The sequence below is a fragment of the Xiphophorus hellerii genome, chromosome 17 (genome assembly GCF_003331165.1).
Source record: "Xiphophorus hellerii strain 12219 chromosome 17, Xiphophorus_hellerii-4.1, whole genome shotgun sequence".
NCBI classification, from domain to species: Eukaryota; Metazoa; Chordata; class Actinopteri; order Cyprinodontiformes; family Poeciliidae; genus Xiphophorus; species Xiphophorus hellerii.
Window position 1 is genome coordinate 4,106,892 of NC_045688.1, and position 27,263 is coordinate 4,134,154.

Consider the following 27,263-nt stretch of genomic DNA (forward strand, 5'->3'; position numbering starts at 1 on the left):
AGGACTAATCCTCAGATGGACTCTTGCTGCAACGCCAAGTTTATGTTTAAATAAAACTCAGTGAGCAGAGAGACCACCACCGCTGGTGGTCTCTCTGCTCTGTCTGAAATTGAACCCCATGGTGCAACCGAAGCCGTGCTGTTCAGATGTATATTTCACCTGGTCTAAAAGAGAGCTGCTTATCTGCAGAACCTGCAGGTCCTGGTGAGCAGCCGGTACTACATTTGGATCGGACCCAACATGCTCTTCCCCATTCAGATGCTGAAAGGATTGAGGCGGATTTTCTGACAATCAACTTCTCATTTCCCCATCCATTCTCACCCTAACAAATTTTCTAACAAAATTGCCTTTTGGTCATAAGTCCCCAAATTATACTTTGAAAATTGTGTAAAGACTTAAACGAATACTTGATAACCTGTAAGGTCTTTGTGCAACTTAGTTTTTATAATCAAAAGAGTGAAAGAAGTTGGATTATTTAATGTAATTTACTACTTCGACGTTATGCACCCAGAAGTGAGTCGATGTTTTTGTGATATTTATTTCTCTAATATTGTGTAAACTGTTCAGTCTATTAGATTTTGAGTATTTTTGCCCAAGTAATGTAAAATATCACAGTTGTGAATGACTCATCTACAGATACCATTTAAAATTACGACGTTATTTTGTGAGTTGAGTCATGATTTGCTACATTGTTGATGTATTTTCCAGTGAAAGAAAAGGTAGACGACTTTTATCTGCCTCGGTTTGAAACTAACCGGTGTGAATAGGTGGTGCCGGGCATTTTAACGGCTTGCTCCATTCATAAATTTCAAACGCATGCAGATCTTCATGGAGACGACTGGCTGAGGAAGATGCTCTGAGACAGAAATGAAGAGGAGGCAGTGAGAGCAGAAAGGAGAAGGACAAGAATGAGGTTGGACAGACAGCAGCCTCTGTGAACCTGCATAGACAAGCGCAGTCAAGCTGCTTTTGTGTGTGTGTGGGTGTGTGTGTGTGTGTGTGTGTGAGAGAGAGAGAGGCAGAGAAAGCGGGAATGTTTTGACAGCTCAGAGCCATCACAGCAGCAGAAGGCAGAGTGTGTGCGCCTCTGTGCAAGCAGGTCTTGTGTGGCTGTGCATGCACTGTACTTCTGAGTGAGTGTTTCTGCATCTGAGTGGAAGACCAAAAGGAGAGAAGGATCCCTACATCCATCCATAGACAAAGAGGGAAAGGAAAAGGCTAGCATTACAGCCATGGACGGAGAATAGACATGTTTATGTCTTCTGTATGAAAGTGAGTTTGTGTATTTTCAGAGGCCGCCTGCTGCCATGCAGGCCCGATCATGAATCAAACGTCCAGCACCGTTAATCCAATGAGAACACGTGAAGTCATGAACCTCGGCCTTCTTCACCTTCAGCTCACAATCACACTGGGAGCTGCCCTTAACAATACACTCGTCTGAAGACGATTCTGAGCAGCCCAAGAGCAGCTGGAGGTGAGATGTTTTGCTCAAGGGCACCTTTACCTGACCGTATTATTAAATCTCTTTTTTTCTTAAAGTAGACCATTACTAATTCACCTTCCCAGCCTTTTTTCCCAGCCAGGCTGAGCGTTCGTGCTGTTGACCAAACCCATTTCTTTGAGCTACTGCCCCCAGGCTACAGCTGCAGCAGCTGTCGATGTTTGACTGGGAATGTTGGTTTGTTTCATACAAAAAAATGTTATTGTGAGCCAATAATTTTAATACATCGTCTTTTGATCATCAACTCAAACAGAAAACAATAAAATAACCAATTTCTGCGGAGAGTAAAATCAAGCACCTACATCACCACCAGAAAGTAATGACTGAATGGTTTCTGTTTTAAATAAAGCAACCCTACTGCAACATAGAAGTCTTCTTAGATTTAAGGCATGAAAACAAAGTGGGGAAAAAGCTTAAATACACCTTCACTGTTGCTCCTTCAGCAACAGTGAAGAAAAAACCCCAAAATGACCTCTGAGAAAATATGTGGACAGGTGCAAACATTACAAAAAAATGTCCTTGCAAAATATCAAAGTGAGAATTTGTCAGTGTTGGTGTCCTTGTAATCCCTAAAAATATATCCCATTGTGGTTATTCCATCACTTGCTACAGCTCTGTGTCATATTTGAATCTTTTATTTAGTTTTTGACACCATTGATTCAGCCAGGTTCACAGCTCTAAAATTGTAAAGCATCATGGACTCAGTCTTTAGCCGTACACTTTAATCTGTTTTCCCTCACTGAGAAAGGTGCAATGACTCCCATTCTCCTGACCAAAAACAACGTACAACAAATTTCAATCTAAACTTCCTGATTAAAATCCTGCAGCTGTGAAACACGTTTGACTGTCTTGCTCCTGACCGTTGAGTGCTTCCTTTCTTCTTTTCCTCATCCTTCTCTCCACCTGTTCAGTCTAGTTATGAGTGTTAACAGCCTAAACTTTTGGTCCATTTATTTTCTTTCCTTTGCTTTAATTTTCCTTTTATTACTTTACTACAGTGAAGCATGTTGTGGTATTGTCGGGCTGAAATCTCGATTGTGACGTCTGATGTCTTCTGCTGGATGGTGTAACATGTCCCACTCTACCAGCTCAATATTGTATGTTCAGTCCTGTAAAAAGTATTTATTTATATTGCTGAAATGAAATTGTGTGTGTGAAGGGCTCCAAAGGCGGCTCTGCAGGCAAAGACAGTATCATAAGTTTCTGATCTGACTGGAGAAGCTTGAAGATGGATACAAATAAAATATTACATTGTCCTTACAAACTCAGGATTGTGTTTAATAACCGTACTAGTCTGATACTGCTAGAGCCACCACAACATAACTATTCTGATGGTTTTCATATTTGGTTCTTTGTTAGTTGAAAATGTTCCCAAATACTCTTAAAACAAAGATGTTGAAATCCTGTAAGAAGAATAGTCAGAAGGTCAGAGGTGTGAAAAAGTGTTTGCATTTCACATTTCCGGATTAAAATGTTTTTGCACTGTTGTCACACTTGTTTCAGAACATTAAACCAATTTAAATATTATTTAGGAACAATTTTGGTAATTGAGAGCTATCAGCCTAGAAGAGGAAAGGGTTACAAAGTTTAAACAGTTTCTTTTCTCCAACATTTGCCAGAAAAAATTGGAAAACTGTGGTATTCCACACGAGATTCAAAGACCGAATCCAACAAGTTCCAGGAAAATTAGATTAATCAGATTTGAACAAGAGTTGAATTTTTCTCCCACAACCTGTCTTATACATGCTGTTGGCTTTTCCTACCAGAGAACCAATGCACACCAGCAAACAGGCAACACAAGTGTTTGCTGTGTGGCATGTGTGTCTTGCCCTTTATAGGAGGCTTAAAAATGTTTGTGTCTGTCTTTGGAGGTTAGGTGTGGGGGTAGAGGGGTTGCATACGTGCTAACAATGTACCCCTGTGTCCCCTGTGTCAAAATCTGGCTAAATCAAGTGGAGCATGTTGTGTGTGCGTCAGGCCAGATCAATATGAGCTAATCAATAGGAGAAGACAGCCAGAAGGACCAGAGGGACGAGATGTACACACCTGGTGTAAATGTAGCCCTTGTTTTGTATTCCACACTCGGTTTCCTCCCGTATTTTCTCTCATTTCTGCTCCCATGTCTCATTTTCACCGAAGTTCTTCAAATATTGTATTTTTTTTAACCTCTTTCTGGCACACTAGCTATCTCACTGTTACCAGCCCATCTGACTGCTCCCTTAAAACGAAACTACATTTTCTTTACAGATACAAACAACTTGATCCCAGACACAAGAGCTGGTTTGATCTACCAGTTTGTGAAATATCTCACCCTTCTTATTTGTGCTGTTGTGTAGCCAAAACTTCAGCTAATAATCAAATAACCAAAATTAAGTTGAAGTTAAACAATGATGTCATGAAGCACTGTTTTTTGTATTTATTATAGGTGCTGATTTGCTAAACAAAATTTACTGGCAATCCTTACAGTTAACATTTGCATCCGAATGTAAAAGACAATTTATGGCAAAATACTTGCTATTTAAATTCTCATACATGGGTTTCCTTTGAATAATTCATTTGAAGTGTTTTTTTCCACTTTCAAATCTTTTAAAAGTTCACAGAAAAAGTCCAAGGTTAAACAAAGGAATCTTGATTTGCGTGACTACAAGGATGCAGCCTTTCCTAAACACATGCTTTGCTGAAAACCATTTCATTTCTTCATAAGTTATTAAAGATTTTTAACCTGTGTAACATCTTATCTGTTGAATGTAGATACATTTTACTAATAGCCAAAATAGGTGCATGTAAATGAATTGGGAACGGCTAAATCAATAAATCAAATCAAAAGTATTTATGACAAAACATTTCAAGGTTACAAGTACATCCACTGCATATTTAATAGCTTGGTCCTCTATTGAATTTTTACAGAACTAATTCAGCCTTGTTTTCCTTACAAACATAAAGACCTTAAAAATACTGCAAAAAATCTATTCTAATGCAAATAGATACTGACTTATGAGCCAAGCCAAAAACAGATGGGAATAAGCCTTTAGTCAGTGCTTCAATGCTCTAGGTCTCTGTTAAATTCACTCAGCATGCAAATTGACTGTAATTCACTTACTGAGTGATAAGAGTGCTACTCTGTCTCAGTAATGCCTTTTATACGCTGAATATTAAATAACTCTATGATGGAAATGTCCTCATGGTTTGGATATCCAGTTTGGCATAATGTGGGCTGACCAGGACCTGGTCCGACTCAGTTTTGATTCTTGTACAAAATGATACACCCTTCATACATTTAATTGTGACTATTTCATGCAATATCACAACTTAAAATCTCTTCCTTTGCCTCAAAACAACTGAATATAAATTGAGAAATAAAACCTGTAATGTGGTTTTCTTAATGTTACTTCTTACTAGGCCTGTCGCGATAAACGATAAATCGATTAATCGTACAATAAATTAAAACTATCGACGTCATTTCAATTATCGGCATTATCGTCTCTCCCGACCTTTTTCTCTTTTTGTTGATGACACCGAATGAAAAAAGGCTCAACTCCGGTGCTCTCCACTGATCCTCCCTTCCTCATTTCCTTAGTGTAAAGCCCAGCGCAGACTACACGATCTTAGAGCTGTCGGCCGATTGTCGGCCCATTTTCAAAACCTGACAGACCACACATTAGCCGACAGAAATCCTAGATATAACGGTTTGATCGGGTTCGATCCTGCCGTGTGGTGTCCAACAATGGGCACAAAATAATGGCTACAAGTCCAGTGAACTAATTTTAAAACCAGGCATTAATCAATGCTTTACTACAATCTACCTGCAATGCATGTGGCTAGTGTCAGCGTAAAGTCCTGACTGAATGAAAATCATTAGAACATATTTACGTCACGTTAACGAAGAACAGCTGAAAAGTTACCGGGTTTATCAACTGCGGTAGCAATTTCCAACTCCTCTCCTTGTCATTTCTATATTCTTTGCATGTTGAATAAACATTAATGTTGTTTCCAAGGCGGCTGGACTTCGGGTTGCGCCGTGTCAGCTGTTTGGGATTCCCAGACGTAATTTCCCCTCAGAAAACACGAGGAGAATCCGCGCTTTCTGATTGGCTGCCTGTCACTTTCAACAGGCTGCGTTAAGATCCCAGTCTGGGAAAAAACCCTGATTTAGATCGGAGCGGCAACGAGGATCTACGGTAACACACCACACAATCTTAGAAAGACCAACGTGCTAAGATTGTTGTAAGGGGAAAAATAGGAGCAAAAAATCATGTAGTGTGAACTATTGCATCAGGTAGTCGATGTGCCCATCTTCTCTATTTAAATCTAATTATTACTGAAGGGCAACATAGTATACACACTTCATAATCTGCACTCTTTGGGTTGAATGCAGTATTTATTTCCACTGTGGCTTTATGTTGTTTAGTTTTTATCAAGTACATTTTTTGTTAATGGAGACTGAGAATCCATTTTGTTTTTGGTTGTTTTGTTTATTTAGTTTATCAGTTCCAGTGTTAAATATTCTTTTGAAAATAAAGTGTATCTATCTTTGACAGGAAATCGCATGCATTATTACGTCATTTCCATTAAATCAGTGTAAAAAGGTCTTCAAACAATATTATCGTTTATCGCAATAATTTTTTGAGACAATTAATCGCTCAGCAAAATTTGCTATCGTGACAGGCCTACTTCTTACTATTAAATTCTCGCTGTTTTTCTTCTGTTTGCTCAGATTTAATATCCAAATCTTCCCCCGTTCTTTTCTTTTCTGTAGTTGTCAGATCTGAGTTTAAACAACTCTTCTTTGACCACCAGTTAATTGTATTCAACGCAGCATTGAGATCCAGTAAAACCAACTTTGCAGACTCTATGTCATAATTATTTTGTTTTTCAGAATAAAAGTAACTTTGGAAAAAGCAACCTTTCACTACGTATTAAACTTAGTTTTTATAAAGTCTGCTGTGGTATTATAATCTTAATTGTCAGGTATATTTTGGATGCAAAAAATTCATTTTAAGTACCAAAAATAAAAGCTTGAAAACATCAGTGTGTGTGTCATTAATCTGTATAGTGTTTACTCAAATAATTGAACTTTACATTAATATTCAAACTTAATGAAGGTCTGCACATCATTACTTTCCTTTCAACATATGTTTGCAGTCTTTAACCAATTAAATGTCTGTCACTATTGTAGAAACATTTGAGAATCATTGCTCTAGAGATTTCCAAATCTCTAGAGCAATGAGCAGAGCCCTGAAATGTTCTTGTTATGATCAAATCTGCTTGTTTCTTCTAAAATATCTGATAAAATCCATGCACTACATGTTTGCAGCAGGGATTTTATTTCCTTGGGTATTTCTTTTCCTTTTTTGCTTAAAAAGAGCGTGACAATTTTTAAACATATTGACGCAAGAGCTGAAAAGTTCCCTTTATTGATGCTTGAATGACAAGTTCAGCTGACAGGGAGATGGAGAGAGACAGGCACGCAAACCTGTGAGCGCATGCATTATGCACATGCACCTTCAATCACACGTGCACAGGAAGACAAGCACACACAAGCACAACACACCTCCCACGCTACCGAGACACCGACTCTCCTGACAAATTGGAGCGTGCGCGAGCCTGGTTGTTTTTGGCATTACGGTTCTGTCACATTTGTGTCAGGGCTGTACGCGGTTTCATAGCGAGACAAAGAAAGCTAAAAAGAACACTCGTGTTATTCTGCAATCCCGCTTTCTCCGTCCTGCCTTTTTACTGATGCTGCTCGTTGGGATTGAAGTGGGAATGTGGAGCAGAAGTTGGCATCATGTAATGCATAATTCTTAGTGTCCTATTGTTACAGCCCAGACTGTTATATAATTCAGAGAATACATCCACATTTTGATTGCAAATGAAGCAGTGTCCTATGGCTTTAAATAAAAGATTTAGTGTGTTGTCTTCTCATCCAGTCTGTTGGAACAGTTTTCTGAATAAAATGCCTAATGCTTCACATGAAAAGTTAGATGAATTCACATGAGTATAGCTAAACAATAAAAACCACAAATGCAGGTAAATCTAACGTCACTGCCTCTATAATAACATTTCAGCCACAGATTGGCATTACTGTTCATCTTGTCATGTCAAAATTAGTAAAACACTCTTGAATTAAAAGGAACAGAATTGCTTGTTTTCTTTTTTTTGCTTTTCACAAAACTCAGATTTATATGACAAGAAAAAGCGAAAATAGATTTTTCTTTCTGTAGAAATAAGAATAGTATGGCAGAACATTTACTGCACTCAACAAATTGATGTCAATTTTCTGGTATTCAGTTATTTTAAAGGGATCCAGCACTAGTCTAAATATGTTGCACATTTTCCTATTAACCTAATAATTGTTTTGTGATACATAAAAGTTCTTTACTTCAAAAATGATGCTGCATCAACATTTTCATGAGTTTTCTGTTGAAACAAACATGATCAGCTTGTGATCTACTGTTTATTTTATTAGATAGAGCTAACACCATTAGCAGGAGCTAACATGAAATCAAAACAAATGGGAAGATAATGAATGGATGTGCAAAGTGACAATGAAGCAACTTCAAGTCAACACACACCGTTTGAGAGAATGCATCATCTTCCCAGAATGCATTGCATCGTAAACATGGCAAGATCAGTGTGACATTTTATTTAAATTAACAAAAACTAAACAGCCTGCTTTATTTTTAGTACTTTACATATAAAACTAATGTTTCTCAAATAATCTATTGTTATAACTAGTTGTGGATTCCATTTAGTAAAAAGGTCAATATTTATTGGCAGTTGCACCGTTCTTATTATCAAACTATTTAGAGTTGAAGTAAGATATTGACTGCTAGAACATCTCCATAGACTTAATCTGAGCTATCTGTTTTGACTTGCTTTCAGAATATAAATTATGTGCTGAAAGCAATATTATAACACCGAGCTGATGAGGAATATTCATGTTGGCTGTGCTCAGAAATCTTCATGAGCTACAAGATTTTTCAAAGACCAATACTGGTTATTTTTGGTGTTACTATGCCTTGTTGTTGAAGTCGGACATTTTAAATTCTTCACCTACATTGAGAAACTGCTCATTACACTCAGAAAATGTGCAGCTGAAGTGTGTGCATGTGTGTGTTTGCCTAAAATATCCAACTGAAGATAATTAGCTTGTCCTGCTGGGCAGCAAGGTATGAGAGAGGCATAGGTTGTTGCATAAATACTCTGTATTCGTCTGCCAGCTATTGTTGAAGTTTAGGCCTTTTTTTCTAATGGAAGAGTTTTGGTGTGTGGGTGTGCGCACTCAGACGGTATTTTAACACGGCTAGCCGACTTCTTGCAGCCCACAGTTAAACAGTGACTCACAAATTCCTCTCTCACTCTACCTCTCTTTCTCACCATCATCATTTTTTCCCTCTCTGTTCTTTTGCACTCCTTTTTTAACACATTTCACTGGTTTTCTGACATTTTCTTTCTCTGACATGCCTTCTCTTTTTTCCCCCTCTGTAGGTTTGGTGCTGACTATAGCAAACTTTAGGACAGAGGTGCTTCCCCTCCACCCTCTCCCCATCGCCTCGCCCCCCTGCTGGCATAGCTCCTGTCAGCCCCAGACCTAGTAAGTTAAAACACTCCTTCTCTTGATTTTTAACTCGTTTTTTTAGTCATTGATTTCCCTTTAATTTACATACGTTATCATGGTTACAAAATGTAAGGCCTCCTCACTTGCCTTGCCTTGCACTCGCCACTTTTTTATTTCAAAATTCAATCACAGAAATACTTCTAGTTTAGTGTGTACACTATTTGCCAGCATCACTTTGAAGAAAAAGAAATGACATTTGGGAACTTCCAGAATCTATATTGTGATGACCAGATTGTTTTGGTCTATCAGTTAATGATGACTGCAGGTTTCACATGCAAAATGCCTTGGAGTCTTCATGGTGGCTCACCACTAAGAACAGAACATAAAAATGTAATTAAGGCACCAATAAAATCTCAGTAAAACGATACAGATCAGACTGTATCTGGTTGAAAGAAGGAACTTCATCTGTGCTCTGCATGAAGGATTTTACATATTCAGATCATATTTATGAAACAAGTACTGAAGCATATCAGTACTCTACAAGGTTTAGGTCGGAGTGAAAAGTCTTAATCAACTACAGTTGGTTTGATAGCTATGACTGAAGAGTTACAAAGTGCAATGTTCATGGATTAATAAAAAGTGCCTCCTGATCAAATTACCTTTATTTAAAATAAAAAAGTTACAATTACATCTGCAGCTTCTAATGTAATATTGATTAGTGCAGTTGTTGTATGATATTTCTATAGCATACAGCTATTTTGATTCATAGATGTAAGAACAGAGCTTTATGCTTTTTTTGAGGTTCTGATCTTTAGTAGTTTATAGAAGTTTAGAATAACTAGAACCATTAGTTCAGATTTAAAGAACTGTACTAATGATTGTCCTTTCAGTATCACCAAATCTTCATAAACGCTATAAATGTGATACTTTTCCACACAACTTTACCAAGGGTACCACAAATTGTGGAGAGCACTGTTTATTAAACATGTAGATTAGAAAGAATAAACATGGAAAAGATCAGCTTTAGCTTTGAGTTTGAGATTTTCAAATAGCAAAATGTCTGTAATCAAAGTTTAAGGATTTAAGTTGTCAAAGGCATCTTGAATGTCCTGGTTACAAATAAGTAGGACAAATATGAGCTGCCATGTTTGTGACATGCAGGTTTGACTCTAGAGATCTTATGTAAAAGCCTGTGGAATAATGTGTCTGCTACACATTAGACCGTTTACTCATACCAGCTAGTAATACTAATTGCTCCAGGAGAAAAAAAAAGAAACAAATGTAATGAGCTTTGTACAAGCCCACAGTCTCACATGCTTTCCTACAAAGAATGCTGTTTCCCTAAATCAAAAGCAAAGCCGAATGTTCTTGTCTGTAAAGAAAAAAAAAAAGTTTCCTGACGCACAAGGGTGCACACGTACACAACCCCCGAGGGCCCCAGGGACTTCAAAGAGCCGTCTACTGTACCTCAGCGACACCTCAACACCAGGTGCCACAGAAATGAGGAAGGAGGGAGAGTGGGTAGAAATGGCTCTGGAGAAGGAGGCTGAACGCCAAGAATAATCTTTGGGACGACGGTTAAAAAGAAGAAACAAACAAGGTCAGAATCGAAGCGAGAGATGGAGGAAATATGTGGGAGTGAACAAGGTTACAGAGAGAAAGAAGAGCAGAAGTGGAGATGACTGGAAGGAAAAGAGAAGTTAGGAAGGAAGAAAAAGCAACGGAGCAGCAGACAGAGAAAGTCTGATATGGACCAGAAAGACAGACAGAGTGGCAGAAAAGAGAAACAGACAGGGAGTTGTTGGAGCTGAAGACAGAGGCATGTGGGGGAAGGCAGTAACAGTGTGCTGCTAATACCTACTGCTGCTTTGTTGTGAAGAACCCCAGTTCCTTTTTTTATTGGTGAACTATTCCTTTAATGACGGCAGTAAAACACAGTCACATGCGTACATATTGCTGTTCCTCTCTGGCTGACAGGATATAATGTTCTGAGCCCAACGTGACGAGTCACAGTTCAACTTTTACAACTTGCAGGATGAACGCTTACATTCACGCAAACCAAAGTTTAAAGGCTATGGCAGTTGTTATAAAATAAAAAGGTTTTGCCAGGGATCTATATATATATATATATATATGGGGGGGGGGGGGTATGTATATGTATATATGTACACAGCAGGAATGTGTGTCTCAATTTAATTCAGATGACTCAAAGGTTTTGAATGAAATTGTCACTTATTTGAACATCGGGACCTTCAGGTGTGGAAGGAAAATGGCACCCAAAGAAAGACACAGGTCAAAGATTGGTTTATTTTATGATTGGAGAGAAATGTGTAAGTATGTTAACAGGCAGAGGTAAGACTAGATATTTACATAAACTATATAAAGGCATAAACTTTTCTCACTGTTTGCTTTTAATGAACATTTCAATTACAATTACCAAAATAATTTATATTCAGTACATGTCATATAATGAAAAAACAAAAATAATTGTAAAAAATTACTTATCTGGTACATGAAACCACATGACAGGTGTCAAGTATTCTCTCCTCACAATCGCTTGTTAGAATTTTGTCCCATTCCTCCAGACAGAACTGGTGTGACTGAATCCAGTTTGTAAACCTTTTCAGCTTTTCCCGCTTCTATAAGGCTGAGATCAGAACTTTGTGATGCCCACCCCAAAATACAACTTTGTTGTCCTTAAATGACTTCATAACTAACTCTCCTTTGGGTCACTGTCCATTTGGAAGACCCATTTGTGTCCAAGCTTCAACTTACCGGCCGATATCTTGAGATGTTTCAATATTTCAAGTATTCTTCTGCAGCAAAACGAAAACATGATGCTACCATTTCTGTACTTAAGCCTCTCCTTTTTTCCACTAAGTGCAATTATGCTCATTATAGCCAAACACTTCAAGTTACGTTTTACAATATCTCCAAATGTTAGGATGTTTGTCCCTGAAGGCATTTGTAAACTGTTTGTCTTGTGCTTGGAGAAATTACTGGGACACATTTTGAAACATGCTCATCTTTGGGTCACAGAACAATCTCCATCCTTAACAGTACAATGGCTCGTCATGTTTGCATATGATTGTTTGGACAGATGAATGTGGGACCTTCAGGTATCTTGCAATTGCTCCTAAGGATGGACCAGACTTGTGGAGGTGCACAGTTTTCTTCTTTATATCTTTATTGATTTCTTTTGATTTTTACATGCCACACAATAAGCAGTTAGTTTGAGGTTTTACCTTAAAATGAATCCACAGATCTGCCTTCAGTTAAGTCAGATGTTAGCAACTAACCAATCAGAAGCTCACAAAGCCATCATATCATCATCTGGGCTTTTCCAAATTGCTTAAAGAATTGTAATCAGTGTTATGTAAAAATGGACTCTGGGGAAAAAACAGTAATGAACAATCGTAATTATTTTTGCATTTTGCAAATAGAAATAATGTTGTTGTCGTGACTGACCTGAAACGGAAAAAGTTTAACATGATTTACTGTAAAAAAGGAGGGAAAAAAGCTAATTTGTCTTTCTATACAAAGTATGTAAACACTTTCAACCTGTACTAAATGCTGATAGTGTATTGCTTTGTCATCTGGGATAATACTCAGTATAGTGGTAGAGCTAAGAAAGAAGAGTAGATTTTAGTCTTATCAGCCTGTAAACACCGTAAGAGTTATAAAATTGGTGAAAATGACTCCGGTCTTCTCTGTACAGCTGACTGGAGCAGTTTAGCTCAAAAACACATAAAGCAGGGTTAAAAAGTAAAGCACTGGCATTTTTAAGATAACATTTGCATGGACTGTACTTTCATGTGTTGCAGCCTTGAAATTTTCCAGACGCTGCCCACCAGCTGTGGGAAAAATGAAGCTGTCAGACTGGACATTGTGCAGACTTCTAGCTGCCAATCACAAATCCATCGTCCAGCGTTTTAGAAAAAGTATCAATGAATTCCAAATGCTTGTGTATGTTGTTCAGATTTTGTGTGACAGGCTTACACAAAGTATTGTATAACTATAAAGTGGAAGCATTCCCGATTTTGTATTTATCCTACTGTACTCTGATACCCCTAATAAATCCAGAGCAACCAGTTGCCTTCAGAAATCACCTAATAAAGAGAAGTACAAAGCAGGGTCAGGTTGTAAAAGAATAAACCAGCTGTGAAATTAGAGCTTTGATAAGAGAAGCAGCTAAAGAGACTTGTTTTTACTCTGGAGGAGCTGCAGACATCAAGAGCAAAGTCTGACATTTATAGACGAGTGGCAAGAAGAAACACAATTTCCAAAGAAGCCCCTCATCAGAGGGGAGAAAGCAAAAGTGTGAAATTAGAGAACCTTGTGCTTGTATGCAAAACATTATTTGTGATTAAAAACTAAAACTGCACATCACTCTTAAGAACACCATGATGGTGGCAGGAGATATATGGCATGCTCCCCCATTCTCCGTCTAGGACAGTCAAGATATCACAGAGAAGTTAAAGAAATAGTTTAATTGAGTATCTATAATGGCTGTAAATGTTCTGTTGTGACCAAAATCTGCAGCTTCACTATTTAGGCTATTCTATCTCCACCACTCTTATCATGTACCAAATGCCTTCTAAAGTTTTGCTAATTTAAAAATGCTAAATGTTTTAGTTGTAAAGTTTTAGGAAATGTTCACATCTGGGCTGGTGTAGAAAAGTTTGCATTATTTGCAGGAGCTGAAAGAGTAATTAAGAGTAAGTGATCTAATTAGAGTAGACTGGACTTTGTGGGACTGAGCCAGTTCAGCCTGTGTTTTTAAAGGAAACTCATTATGTTTAGGTTATTCTACTATAAGTTCCTCGTCGCTACAGTTCATCAGACACTGAAGGTTGTTTGAAACTGAAAACTAGATCATAACCATGACACACAACCCTAACAGTAAAAAGTAGAACCATTTGCTTTGCTTATTATTTCCTGGTGAATCTTAATGACTGTTGTTTTTATGACTGTGTGTGTAATAAACAAGTTGCTTTTAAATGCTGGATTTCAAACCGATTTTCATGACAAGAAACAATCACTACAGAATATTAATACAGCATTTTAACATGTTAGTTGTTTTTTTGTTTTTTACACGGAGATTAAATTAAACACAGGCGTTTTAAATGTTTTACATTGAATTTCAAATCTTTGTGTTAATTTAAGGAAAAGTAAGTCCATTCAGTTGTTGCTTATTTTAGGTATAGCAGATGAATACCAGCTAAAACCACAATGTGTGGAAAGTGCCTATTGCAGCCTTTTCTCACTTATTGTCTTAGATTTTTCCTCCCCCACTTATAAGGAACCAAGAAAAAATGTGGAAAGGTTTAGCAGTTTTTGTGCAAGACTTTCTTGGGAAGTAAAAATTTACACTACTTCAGAAACATTTTTTGATTTACTTGCAATATTTAGTTTTACTTATCAGATATAGCCGAGTGATTGTAATATATCTTGCACTTTACAAGGGAGCAACAATTTAGCTTCTGGTGCCCGATAGTGATATTTTTCTAGCAATGGAAAGACTGGTAGCTCTTTAAAAAACAATTCAAAATATACCCAGTATTTGCAATAATGATCAATTCTGCAAAAATCCTGGGCTGAATTTACTGTCTCTATCCTAGATGCAAATGTAGCAGCTTCAATAGCAATTCGATTTTATGTTAAAATAAAATCTGTCCTAAAGATGGCCTGCACTGCATGCACATGACTCACAAACTAGACAACAGTAAACCCTGGCAACCTTCCTCCCTGCTGACGTGTCCTTGAGCAAGTCACCAACTCCCCCAGCAGCTCCAGCGGAGGTGCTCTGGAGCTGATCCCCGACCTCTGACCTCTTTGAGGAGGGTAGCTCACACAAAGAGGGATTCTCCCTGCGGGATAAATAAAGTATCCCATTATCATTTGAATGCAGTCGATTGTATCTTTGTAAGTCTACATTTCATCCTGCTGAAGCTTTTCTGCAGCAATACGTGACATGACCTCCCTGTCTCCTGTATCCATCGGGAGAGGGTCTGCACACCAAATGTCACATGATAGGAACCAGTCGGTTTATCTCGTATACCTCCCTGCTTGCTGTTCATCTAATGAATGGATTGCAGCTGTATCCTCGCTAGTTTGTTCTTCTGCGGCCTGGATTGTAAACTGTGAACTGCATTGAAGCACAAGCCTTTCATGTACTTTTGAGTAGTCATTATAAGGAAAAACCTTTGAAAGTTTATTGCTGTTGTGGAAACAAGGGGGAAAAGAACCACTGCTTCTAATATAACTACAGATATAACTACAAAAACCAGTCCTGTCCCAGTCATAGGGAGTCTGTTACAGGGTCAGAGCAGCGCTATTAAGATGAGTCCTGCCAATAATTAGAGTACGGCTGTAACAATCACCATAAAGCACAGTGAACTAGCTCCTGGTGGAAGTATTGACGCCCTTTTATGTTATTTATTCTGGCATTATCTTTCACACAGCTGAGTTATATTTCCCATTAAAGTGACTTCTGAAGGTACAGATTGTATTTAGGTATCACAGTCCAATTGCATGGTATACTTCTTGAAAAGTGTGCATCACTTTGCTTCCTCTTCACAATTATGTGCTTCTTTGTTTTGGCTCATCACAGAAAATCCAATTAGCATCGTCGTTTTAACCTGACAGAACTTTCAGACGGCGCTGAAATTTTTATTATCCGATTTTACTATTTCATATTTATGTATCTCAGAACTATGGCTAAACGTGTGACATTTCTTTCCATAAGAACAAAATATTCCCCCCCAAAGGTTTCAGCAAACGTTTCAGAATGTCAGGCAACTTTGTTGCACTGCTATTGCACAATACCAAAGCCCAGCTAAACAGGAACTTAAAAAACAGCAAACACTGACATTTTATGTGTGTCTCACTGGTCAACAATCCCTCTTGTTGGCCTTTATCCTCAAATCCCCATGGACGGAGAGTCAGGAGGGAGAGAATGCTTAAATGCTTTGAATGATGGTGTGGAATGCTAAAAGGAAGAGCGTGTGTGTATGTGTGTGTGTGTGTGTGTGTGTGTGGGCGTGCGTGCGTGTGCGTGTGTGTGTGTGAGGAGGGGGGATGTGTGATGGTGCTGGTTGGGTCCCCTGCCTGGTCTGGGATCTGGTATGCGTGACTGAACAAGAGGAGGGAAAAAAAGGAGGGGAAAAAAAAAACACCGAAACCTGTCGCTAACTTCTAAAAGTAGACAATGGTTACTGAGCAGGCCTGGCAAACCCTGTGCATGTGTGGTGTGTGTCACTTCACACACAGGACACCTCCTGATGGAAAGCAGTAAGAGGAAACTTACATGTTTCTGCAAAGAGACAGCTCAAATAATTTAAGCAAAGCAAAAAAAAAAAAAAAAAGCCCTTTAAGGTAAAAAACCTTCATAAAAATTTATTAAATTAAACCGAAATAATCAGTGATGTGAATCTCATCATCTTTTTCTCCCCTAACTTTGCACATTCTGGTTGCATCTGAAGATGACTAGGAGACTTTGATGATTAAAAAAAATCAGCAAGGCAGAACAGTTTGCTATAATAAACGCCATGGTGATAATTAATTACACAGGCGCTGCAGCCAAATCAAGACGGCAAGCATCCATTTTGAGCCTCCTCATAAATAATAAAACAACAAATGAGATTTTTTGTTTTGTTTGTTTCATTCAAGCCCTTTTGATAAGCAGGACAATGGTCCTAAATATGTGGGCAGCTATTTGGAGTCGTGTATTAAAATAATAAAAGGCCACATTGTTCTGAAGAAGTGCACTAGAGCTCATTGGGGAGGAATTTAAAACAACACACAAATAATCCACACCGCTGCTTCGTTCATTATATAAATATCTTTAATTGTTTTTAACCGTAAGAATATAAAACAATTTAATTTGGGATTCTGCATTCTTTTTCTTTACAAACACATAATATACAGTACATCTCTTTATTGTCAAAGACACACACACGCACACACACAGCTTCTTCAGCAGGACGCACATCCGTTTATATTCATTTTCTTGCAGGTCATTGCATTACATTAAAAATGCGCACACACTGGCCTCAGTGTGCGCGTGTGCATGTGTGTACAGTCTAAATCTGCATGTGTAATTTTTTTTAAAGGAAGGACGGTGAGATGAGAAAAGGGGAAAAGAAAGATGTATATTCTGCTCGTTGCAACCCAAAACTCGAGGGAGCGAGGAAGGGGGGGGGGGGGGGGGGGGAATCGATTGCTATTTATTCTAAGCATGTCTCATAATTGATTCGGAGGGTATTTTTATTCAGAGAGATGAAGAAGAGGGTACAAATAGGGGTGCGGGGGGAGGGAAAGCTGTGCACCGGTAAGGGCAACATGAATATGAATGCATCTGTACTAATGTGGGAAAATAAGAGCACAAGACAAACCCTGATTTGTTACGATTAATAAAGGGTAAGACATAGAAATCACTTCAATTTGAAGTACTCTGAACACTCATCTCCACCAGCATGCCTTACAAAAATACCTACAGCTCAACAGGACCTACAAGGTGTAATATCACTGTTATTATACCTTTTTCTTGTTCGTGTCATAAGTAGGCATGGTCCGGTTATTATTAAGATATACCAAGATCTTGCAGCTTTGAAATCATTAAAATGTTACATCCAATCTTTTCTTTTCTCTGGTTTCAACACCTTTTGAATAAATCTGGCTGCGTGGAGGATAGAGTAACGCAGCGCTACCCCTACATCACTTGTTGCTGCACACCGCCAGTCAGCTAGCTGAAAAAAAAAAAAAGCTTCTACAATATTCACCTTGTTTATCAGAAAGACACAGTTGGCTTTTCGGAAATACGCAGACCATAATGCTGTGGGAACTAAAGAAGTGCCAAAAGACCCTTATTATAGAGATGCATCAATCTGGCTTTTACCAGCCAATACCAATTTCTGGGAAAGAAAAAAAAAAAAATCTACAAATTCCAATGTTTTTCCAACCTATTATTTTATTTGGCTTATGAAAACAACTGTATTAGATATTTCTGGTTGTGAAAAACTCTGATGGCGTGAAAACTGCAGTAGAACCTCTCATGAAAATGACTCATTTCAGCAGACATCTCCTCCAAAGGTGCAGCAATTAGGCCTTAACTGGCCGACCCCAATTTCTCTTTTGTGGCCTGACCTGCCGATTCTGATGTTTTCACATAAAACAGCAAAAAATATAGTGCAGCTTCTGATTATTGAGCATAGTCGAGTCCAGCAGAAACGGAAAAAAACTACAGGATGACCAGATTATCTTTATGTATGCATCAAACACATATCTCTAATTTGAATGTAAGTTTTGTTAAATTAAAAAGTGCATCAAAGTACCTACTGTTTCGCTGATACATTTACAGACCAAAAAGTATATTCTATATTTGACCCACGGATCAAGATGCATCTCTATTTTTGCTTTTTCTATGTATCAAAACCAGTCACTGTTAATTATTTTGCAGCAATAAGAATATTTGTTGCTTTACTTTTTTGAATGAAAGCAGTGTTTACATATCAGTTTAAAATATTTTCCTTATAAGATAAGTAAAAATTCAAAGTGCTACCGACCCAAGGCTAGTCATAGCAAAACAATTACAGGTATTTTTGCCAGGGGGCATGCTCTGAATCCTGCCAAAAAAGAACATTAAAGTTGGACTTTATCCTTTTAAAGAATGAAGCAAGCACACGAGAAACCTTTTGTGATGTTTGATTTGGATTTTTCTTTTGTGAACTGATGTGGGCTTCTAATCAGACTAAACTCCACAGAAAGTGGTGCTGTTTATGGGGTTAAATTAACAAAGGTAGTCAGATTATGTACTGGTCTCCTTTCTCTTTCTTGGCTCTGCTCATGAAAGAAGGGAGAGAGGACAGGAGGGATGGGGGAGGGGGCAGACAGTCCCTTTAGGCACATTTTCTACCAGTCTCATTTCTCAGCTTTCCTTCTTTTTGAACTGTATACGTCCCTTAAAAAACAACCACATACGAGGTAGCCAAACATTTACTAGGCGTGATGGCTGTAGCGGCGATTAGTCGTCAAATCTGAACTCGTAGTAAAAATAAATCTCATTCATAAGTTTCAACAACCTGTCTTTGCTTTGAATATAAAAGAAAGGATTTTGGATGGATGCAAGTGTCAAGAATCAAAGTTTTTTGTAAGAAGGAAATTATAAGTTGCTTGAAAAACAAGCTAAGTTACTGCAGTTTGGGTCAGATATTTCTTGAGATATTAAAACTCGGATTTGTTAGAGGGTTTCCAGGAAGTCTTGTATTTAAGATATGAGTCTAGATGCTGCGGGGCCAACAGAATGAAAAGTTAAACAGCTGAAAAGAAGAGGCAGGTCAAATGGAAGAGGCTCACCTTACACCTCTGGTACAAGGTGAGGATGCAGGGAGGGTTTTCTCTTTTTAAATAAAAGAAAGCCAGCTGAGCTTTTCACCCTGACTCCTCCTGCTCCTTGTGACCCCTTCCCATCCAAAAAAGAAACACACACACACACACAAAAACACTCCCAATCACCTCACTTTCTCACTCTCCGTCATCTGCCAGAGTCCCAGGTTCAACACTTTAAGGCAGGGGAGCTGCGTGATTCGCTCCAGTCCCCTCTTGGTGATCTTGGTACATCCATACAGGTCGATGCCCACCAGCTGGGTCAGGTGGTCGGCTATGAGCTCCAGCCCTTTGTCTGTGATGCGCACACACTGTCCAATGTTCAGGGTCCTCAGCTCGTGCATCTGCCTCACCATCCGGTTTATCCCGTCATCGGAGATGTGGCAGGAGCACAGGGACAAGGACTTGAGCTGGTACAGTCCCTGAGCAATGTACGCCAGGGTCTGGTCCCCAATCTTGTCGCAGAAGGAGACGTCCAGCCCGGAGAGCCGAAGGGTGCCCATCGCAAGGTGCATAGTTCCCGTGTCACTGATGTTGTCACAGGAGCGCAGGTTGAGGCTCCACAGGGAGGTCATGTGAGACAGGTGGATCATCCCCGCGTCCGAGATCCCCCCACAGAAGCTTAGATTCAAAACCCGCAGCTTGGTAAGCCCCTTGGAGATATGCTTGAGTGACAGGTCTGTCAGCTTCTGACAGTCTTGGAGGGTCAGGTACTCCAGGTTCAAGCAGCCCTCCGCCGCACTCCGGGTCATGCCTGCCAAATGTCCGATCCCTACATCTGAGACATGCCTGCAGGACCTCAGATTGAGGCTCTTAAGTCTGTGGAGCCCCCAGGCTATCAACAGGAGCCCGGTGTTTGTGATGTTGCTGCAGCCACCGAGCTCCAGCACCTCCAGGTTCTTCAGGTACTGGGCGATCCTACCTAGACTGGAGTCTGTGATCTGCTTGCAGAGACTTAGGTTCAGAACCCTTAGAGAGGGGATCTCCTGCACAAACGCGTGGCCCAGTCCGTTATCTGTTAGGTTGTAGCAGCCAGACAGGTTGAGGGACTCTATGTTCGGCATCCCCTGGATGACATAGCTCAGGCTGCGGCGCAGGGACAAGATCTGGACTCTCCGGATCCCCCTGGCCTGTAGGCTGGGGAATAAGGAAGGATTTGCCCGGCGGAGGTGAAGCTTGGCTTCCACCCCCCTCCACACCGACTTGTGGTAGGATGCATCCCTCCAAGCGATGCACACTTGGGCCACCCTGCCTTTGTCCCTCACATCCAGGTAGCTGAAAATCATGGCCAAAATTTCTGGGAAGAGGCACGAAATGTGCGTCTCCATTGTTTTTCAAAACCCAGACATATAAGAATCAATACTCCACACCTCCAAGGCTGAAAAAAAGAACCCCCTTCTGCACTTGAAATTATGCAAAAGTAACAACAGTCCCTGTTGTTTTAAAAAAAAAAAAAAAAAAGAAGTAGAAAGCAGGAGTTGTGTGCTGCTCGTTTATTTTACTCCTACTCTCACTCTGAACTGTGCAAGATCGATCCAACTCTCTCTGGAGCCACGTGATCCGGTCTGGTTGCGCAGCAGGATTCAAATAGATATTGTTAAAAGTAAAAAAAGCAAAGAAAAGCGTTAATTCCTGCTTGAACCCCGCTATCCGCCAAAAAGGAGCAGGAAGAAGGGGCAGAAGGAGGAGGAGAGGAGGAAAAAGCGTCAATCCTTCCCCCCTCTCCCTCTTCTCTCAGACGACGCTTCCTCGTATTATACCCACAAAAAGCCTTCCTCCGGCGGCCGAGCGGGGATCCAGACGGTCGTACATTTCAGAAGGAGGAAGTAAGCGCTGAAGCGGCAGGTTTAGCGCTGCTGGTTACGGGGCAGCTCCATGACAGAGTGGGGGGGAAAAGCGGAAAAGACGGGAGTTTAGGTTGGCTTTGTGAGTGAGAGGCAGAGAGGGGCGTCCTGAGCTCAAAGCCTTTGTCTGCTCTTTTCAAACCGACTTGGCAGGAAACCCGGCACTCTGGTAACACCGGAGGGGTCGACGCCACAAATGATGCTCACAGTAACTCCTCTTAACTGCTTCACGTCTCTAATAACTCTTACAGTTGCTCTATGAATACTTTTATCAGCGTAAAAATTTGATTTCAGGTGATTATTACGCGCCAGAGTGTGAGTTTATTCCGTATTTGAGTCTGAACACCCCTACTCTCTCTGTGTGACGCAGTTGGTTTGTCCCGCCTCAGCTGGAACGGTGCGAACAGTTTCCCTTGGAAACCAACTTCTTACAATTCAGTTCACTTTGGGTTTTAACCCTTTAAACGGACCACACAGGAAACATTGACAAGCCAACAGGACAGTCGGCTTCTACTCTGTGAATGTGTCGTTGGAAGGTTGTTTTTTCCCTCCATGTTACCGATTTGAATCGTTGTTTTGAGGAATTCCCCCAAACGGCCCAGAAACAGACACCGGTGTTCTTTGTTTCAGTCCCAGGCTGAGAGCTCCACTTTCCTCCATTTCCCTTTTCTTGAAATGGAAAGTAATACCAAAGTAATAGTCTATTGAATTTTTGTCTTTTTCAATCCTGGATAAGTAGGCTAAGGGGGGAAAAGAATAGAGTATGGAAATTATTTTTATTTTTTGAGTTCCCCCTCTGTATTCATTTATCGTCCATTATCTATTTCTCCATAAAAAAAACATCCTGCATAAAATCTAACCATTTCATTGATTATTTTTGAGATATCGGCAGACGCCACAGAGAAATACTCACTCACTCATAATTCAGATATTTCATTGCTGTGGTCCTGACACTGACACTGCTGGTTCAACAATTTCACAAATAATATAGAATCAAAATAAACTGTATTGTCCCACAAAGGGGAAATTCATGTGTACCAGCCGCAAGTCAAAGCATGCAGATTCACATAAAGTTGAGAAAAAAATAAAAGTAAGAATAACACGCTGTAGTTATGGTAAATTTAGCAAGAAAGTACAGTACGTATGTTTAATCATTTAAATTGTATTATGGGGAACAAAAACCTCACTTTTTTTACTTTAATATTCAATTAACTTGTGTTTTAAAAACAGGTTAATGTTATCATATTATTAAATAGGATGCTGGCTGCCTATCTCTAAAACATTACAGCGACAATAAAAGTCTGAAAAAGAAAGTAATGTGGTGCTAGAATAAATTTACTTGAAAAGAAAAAATATATATTAATTCGTATATTTTAAAAACATGCTAATAAAAATCTAATTAATTTACTCAAAGTATTAGAGAATTGCATTTAAAATGAGTGCAGGAATATCACAGTATTTGGTCAGGGCTCATTTTGTATAAATTACTGCAACATCAGAGCATGGCAGGCAGGTTATCCACCTGTGGCTCAGCTGAAATGTTAAAGAAGCTCATGTTGATTGTCTGCATGATTAGTTGTGGTGTCTTTCATTTTCCTCTTGACAATACAATCGTGAGGTTTAGTTTCAACCAGTTGCTGTCTTTTTTCTGACCCAAAGGGAAGGATTTTGCCTTTGGGCTTTTTCCTTGTAACTCTCCTATGGATATAATTTCTGCCCGTTTTTATTATTGAATCATAAACAACCTCAGCTGAGGTATATTTGTAGTTTCTTAGAGCTTCATTGTTTGTTTTGAGTTTTATGGAAACTCTACAAGAGATAAAACCCAAGTTAACAAGAAGTTATGTAACAGTAATGATGTTGATTTTCAGGTAGTCTGAGAAATGTTGACTAGATTGATAACTCTAGGTTGGTTGGTTAGTTAGTTGGTTGGGAGTTAATCATGAAAGTTGGTATGGAAAATAATCGGTAAAAGTAATTTGTTTCAGATTGAAATTAGTGCACTTTTCTAGTCATATCGACCACTCAGTGCTTTTGCACTAGGACCACCTAATTGCTCAAGTTGTGTTAGACATGCAGCAGTGCCTATAGTTAGTCTGTGAACACAGAGGAAGCACAAGGGAAGTTTTAGCAAGCAAATTACCATTCCACTGTTGACAGTCTGTCGAAGGAGGACCATATGGCAGCTCAACACATCCAGCAGGCTTGATGAGCGACGTGCGTATCTGCAGCCAGCAGGGCAGTGCCCTCTTATAGTCGACCAGCTGAAACAGGAAGGAGAAACAGCAGGGAAAAGGTAAATAAAACACCACAACCACCCTGAATGATGACAGATAACATGGCTATTAAAGCGGATATTGGTGTTTTAGGCGGTGGGTAGGTGACAAGTCCCGCTGGAAAATGAAATCAACATCTTCATCAAGCTCATCAGCTGAGAGAGGCATGAAGTGTTATACAAATGTGCTGCTGGATGACTCCCTAAATAAATCATCACTGATTGTTGAAGCTTCACTGGACCTCAAACAAGTTGGATTTTGTTTCTTTTCCACTCTTCCTCCAGATTGCAGGACGTGAATTTCTAACTTGCATCTAAAAAGAGGATAATTAATAACAATCCAATCATTTTCTCCTCAGTCCAGGTAAGATGCTCCTGATGTTATCATGGGTTGAGGAGTGGCTTAACTCACGGATTTGAGCTGTTGCAGTCCTAGATGTGGACATATACTGTGGTTCTTGGAAGCTGCTTTGAGAAACTGACCAGGCTGCTGTTATCCCTGTTGCTTATGCACCTTTTTTTTTTTACTTCAGATTTTCCTTCCACTAAACCTTCTATTATTTTGTATGGATTAATCACATTTATGCATTAAAAGTAAAAAGCATATGCTATATTCTAAGTTCATTGAAATAAGCACATTAAATATATTTCCCTGTATACCACAAATCTATAAATGAGTTTTACATTTTGAATTGAAACACTAAATTAGATAAACTGCGTAAGAAACACCTCTGGATCAAAAGTGTGCGATTTCTGTTTCTCATTGTAACGTTGATGAAAACTCCACCATATTTTACTTCTAGTGTCAGTAACATTTTCATATTCCTTTATGCACAATATAATCCAGGCAAACTAAAATGTGCTAATTTTGAAAATGATTTGCTGCAGATTTTCTTTATATATACAGTATATCTGTCTATAAAAATGAAACCTGTTATTCCATGTATTCATTTAATTGCTGCATACAAATACAAGTGAATTAAATTCATTTTTGTGGCCTCACCTCACAACTAAAAACTAATTCTGATTGTTCTGATAGTTTGTCACTTCATGCTGTCTATTTTTAATCCCTTTATGCTATTTATGCTTAAATTGACCTATTAATAGCCTGCTGATGTTGCATAATAGATCCGTTTAGTAGATATCTGGAACAGATTTTCACTTGGAATGTGATAAAAACATTCAGGATCCATCCCTCTTCTCTTAACTCATGTTCTGTACTTTCATCAAGGGTAAAAACAAAGCAGCTAACTGCATTGTCCCTTGTGGCTGCCAACACCTACGTCCTTGGTATTCAGGGGCAGAGTGCGTCATGCATTTTCAAAATAGCAGTCCTGACATGAATACCAAGCTTAATAATGACAGAGCAAACACCTTGGGGGGGAAAGTCACAGCATCTCCCAGCAGAACATGGCCCAATGGCAGCGGGTTCTGGTCTGTTTGATGAATCTTCCTGGACTTAGAAGTGTGAAGTGTTTTGTCTGATATGAACAGCCTGTCAAAAGCCACTTTACGGTTTAAACAGCATCCTCCATACATTTGTTTGGCTTATTAAAACCAGAAATTAGCAAATTATTGCACAACTCTAACTTTCGATCCATCATGCAGACTCTAGAAAAGTTATCAACTGAAAAGCATCTGATTTCTATAAGTGGTTAAATCAAAAGGAATGAATCATCCAAAATAGCTTTTACATTGCTTTGCAAAACGATTGATATCTTCTGAACTTCTTCTCATTTTGTCACATCAAAACCACTAATTTTAATGTATTTTAATGCAGTTCTGTAGTCAGGAACAAAGTAGTGAATAATTGTGTGGTGGAACACAGATGATACAAAATTTAAATACATTTCCTGTCCCTGCTTAGTCTGCTGCCACCGCCCAGTTTCACCATGGAGATTTTGCATTAATGGTTATATGTAGTCCAAATTGTTTGCCACATACGGTGCTGGGAAGAAGTATTTGTACATTTTTAGATCGCTCCTCATTATTGAATCATGTGAGGTCTGCAGTGATTTGCTGTTCATCATTGTTTTATGAGTTCATGAATTAGTAGTTTGTGCATTCTTGGAGTAATTTCATAGGCTGATAATTTTTAGGAAGATTAACTTCCTAGAAATTTCTCCAAAGTTTTTCTTTATCATTGTGCATGATGGTTTCTTTGTGGATCAATGAAGTCCTTAAGGTTCCATGTAAAGGATTTCTTCATGCTACAAGTTGGGCAGTAATCATGAAAGGTGCATTGGTTTTCAATCAGGTTATCTTCAGCTTATCAATTAAGAAAAATAAAACTATACTGAAACATTTAACTATGTTAAAAACTGAATAATTGTAGGAGGAAAATACTTTCTCACAGTACTGCTCCACAATTATGAACTACTTTTTGTTTATCCGACAATTGAAATCCTCATATCATACATTAAAGCTTATAGTTATGAAGTGACAAAATATGAAAAGGTTGAAGTGATTCAAATGTATGCCTAGCATCAGTAGCTATACATCCCTTCCCCACATCCAGCCTCTGTATATGTGTGTGGTGTTTGTGTGGCTGCACAGCATGCTTTTATTTTTCTGTCTGCCTCACATTCCAACTGCGTGTGTGTGTGTGCGGGTGTGTGTGTGCCCTGCTGGAGTGTGTCATAGCCCTCTTAGAAAACCCACTGGGCCCCCGCTTAGCACTCACACTGAGTGAGAAGGAGGGGATGGAGAGGTATGGAGGGATTTGGCGAGGGAGAGAAGGGGTCAGAGGAAGAGGAGGGAAAAGAGGAAGGCATCGGTGTGTTAAATGGAGGTTTGAAAATTGAGCTCAAAGGGTGAAAAGAAGGTGAGGGATGTTAAACCGAGGTGAGAGCATGATCCCCCCAGATTTAGCAGGTGTTTTTTTTTTATTTTTTATTGCTGTATCATCTCTAAAGTTTCTGCCCATAATCCTGCGGTGCGTTTCTTCCAGTGTTTCAGCCTCTTGTCTGCTCATATATTCGGGGCTTGTGTAACTTTGTGTCTGTGTTTGATAATTCAGGGGAGGGCTCTAACAGGATAATTGCTCGTGTCGACAACACGCTTCATCTGTGCCTGCAGCAATCGCCGGTTGCCAAGGTTACGTGGCCATGTGTCAACACGTTCCCCCTCGAAGGTCGACACCTTCCTGAATGGATATTACCGTGACTCTGTAGATTCTCTTCCTTCTCCATGACAAGCAGACTAACAGAACTGCACGCTGCTGCAGCAAAGAGAGAAAGCAGGCGGATACAATGACCTGGGTGGCCTCCTCGCTGTACTCGCTGAATCTTTAATGTTCCCTCCGGTGTTTCCTCACTCCACCAGGGCTTCACCTGTATCGCAGTGAAACCTGGTCTTCATGTGTGTGTGTGTGTGTGTTTGTGTTGATTTGCCCTGAAAGGTTCTCAGCTGTTCTCATTTACTCTCTACCAGTAGAACATTTTACATAATCCTGCCCTGCTGCTCAGTACTGAAGAGGTCCTCTGGCTGTCTTAAATGTTCTCTATAGAGTCACTGCAGAGTTACCTCAAAAAAGTCAGTAATTCAGTTCCTTGTAAAGGTGTTCATACTTGTTTATCTTTTAAAATAATTAAATTTTATGTGGCAGAGTTTCACAAGAAAAAAAAATGAACGTGTGGTTTTGACAGGCAGTGCATGGAAATGACTTTGGAGGAGTTACAGAGATCCATGACTCAG

The 27,263-nt window shown here is 39.3% G+C and overlaps 2 protein-coding genes across 2 annotated transcripts in view; one reads left to right on the forward strand and one right to left on the reverse strand.

The window, feature by feature from the left end:
- The window catches only part of wnt5b (wingless-type MMTV integration site family, member 5b), a 76,301-nt gene that overhangs the window by 28,233 nt on the left and 20,805 nt on the right, over positions 1–27,263 (forward strand). The window contains exon 2 of the mRNA XM_032589272.1: positions 8,993–9,098. The gene's annotated coding sequence lies outside the window, so the exon portion shown is untranslated. The remainder of the gene's footprint in view (positions 1–8,992; positions 9,099–27,263) is intronic.
- fbxl14b (F-box and leucine-rich repeat protein 14b) lies at positions 17,805–21,437 on the reverse strand. The gene has a single exon (XM_032589270.1). The coding sequence runs from the start codon at positions 20,774–20,776 to the stop codon at positions 19,574–19,576; it is 1,203 nt and encodes a 400-aa protein (XP_032445161.1). The 5' UTR covers positions 20,777–21,437; the 3' UTR covers positions 17,805–19,573.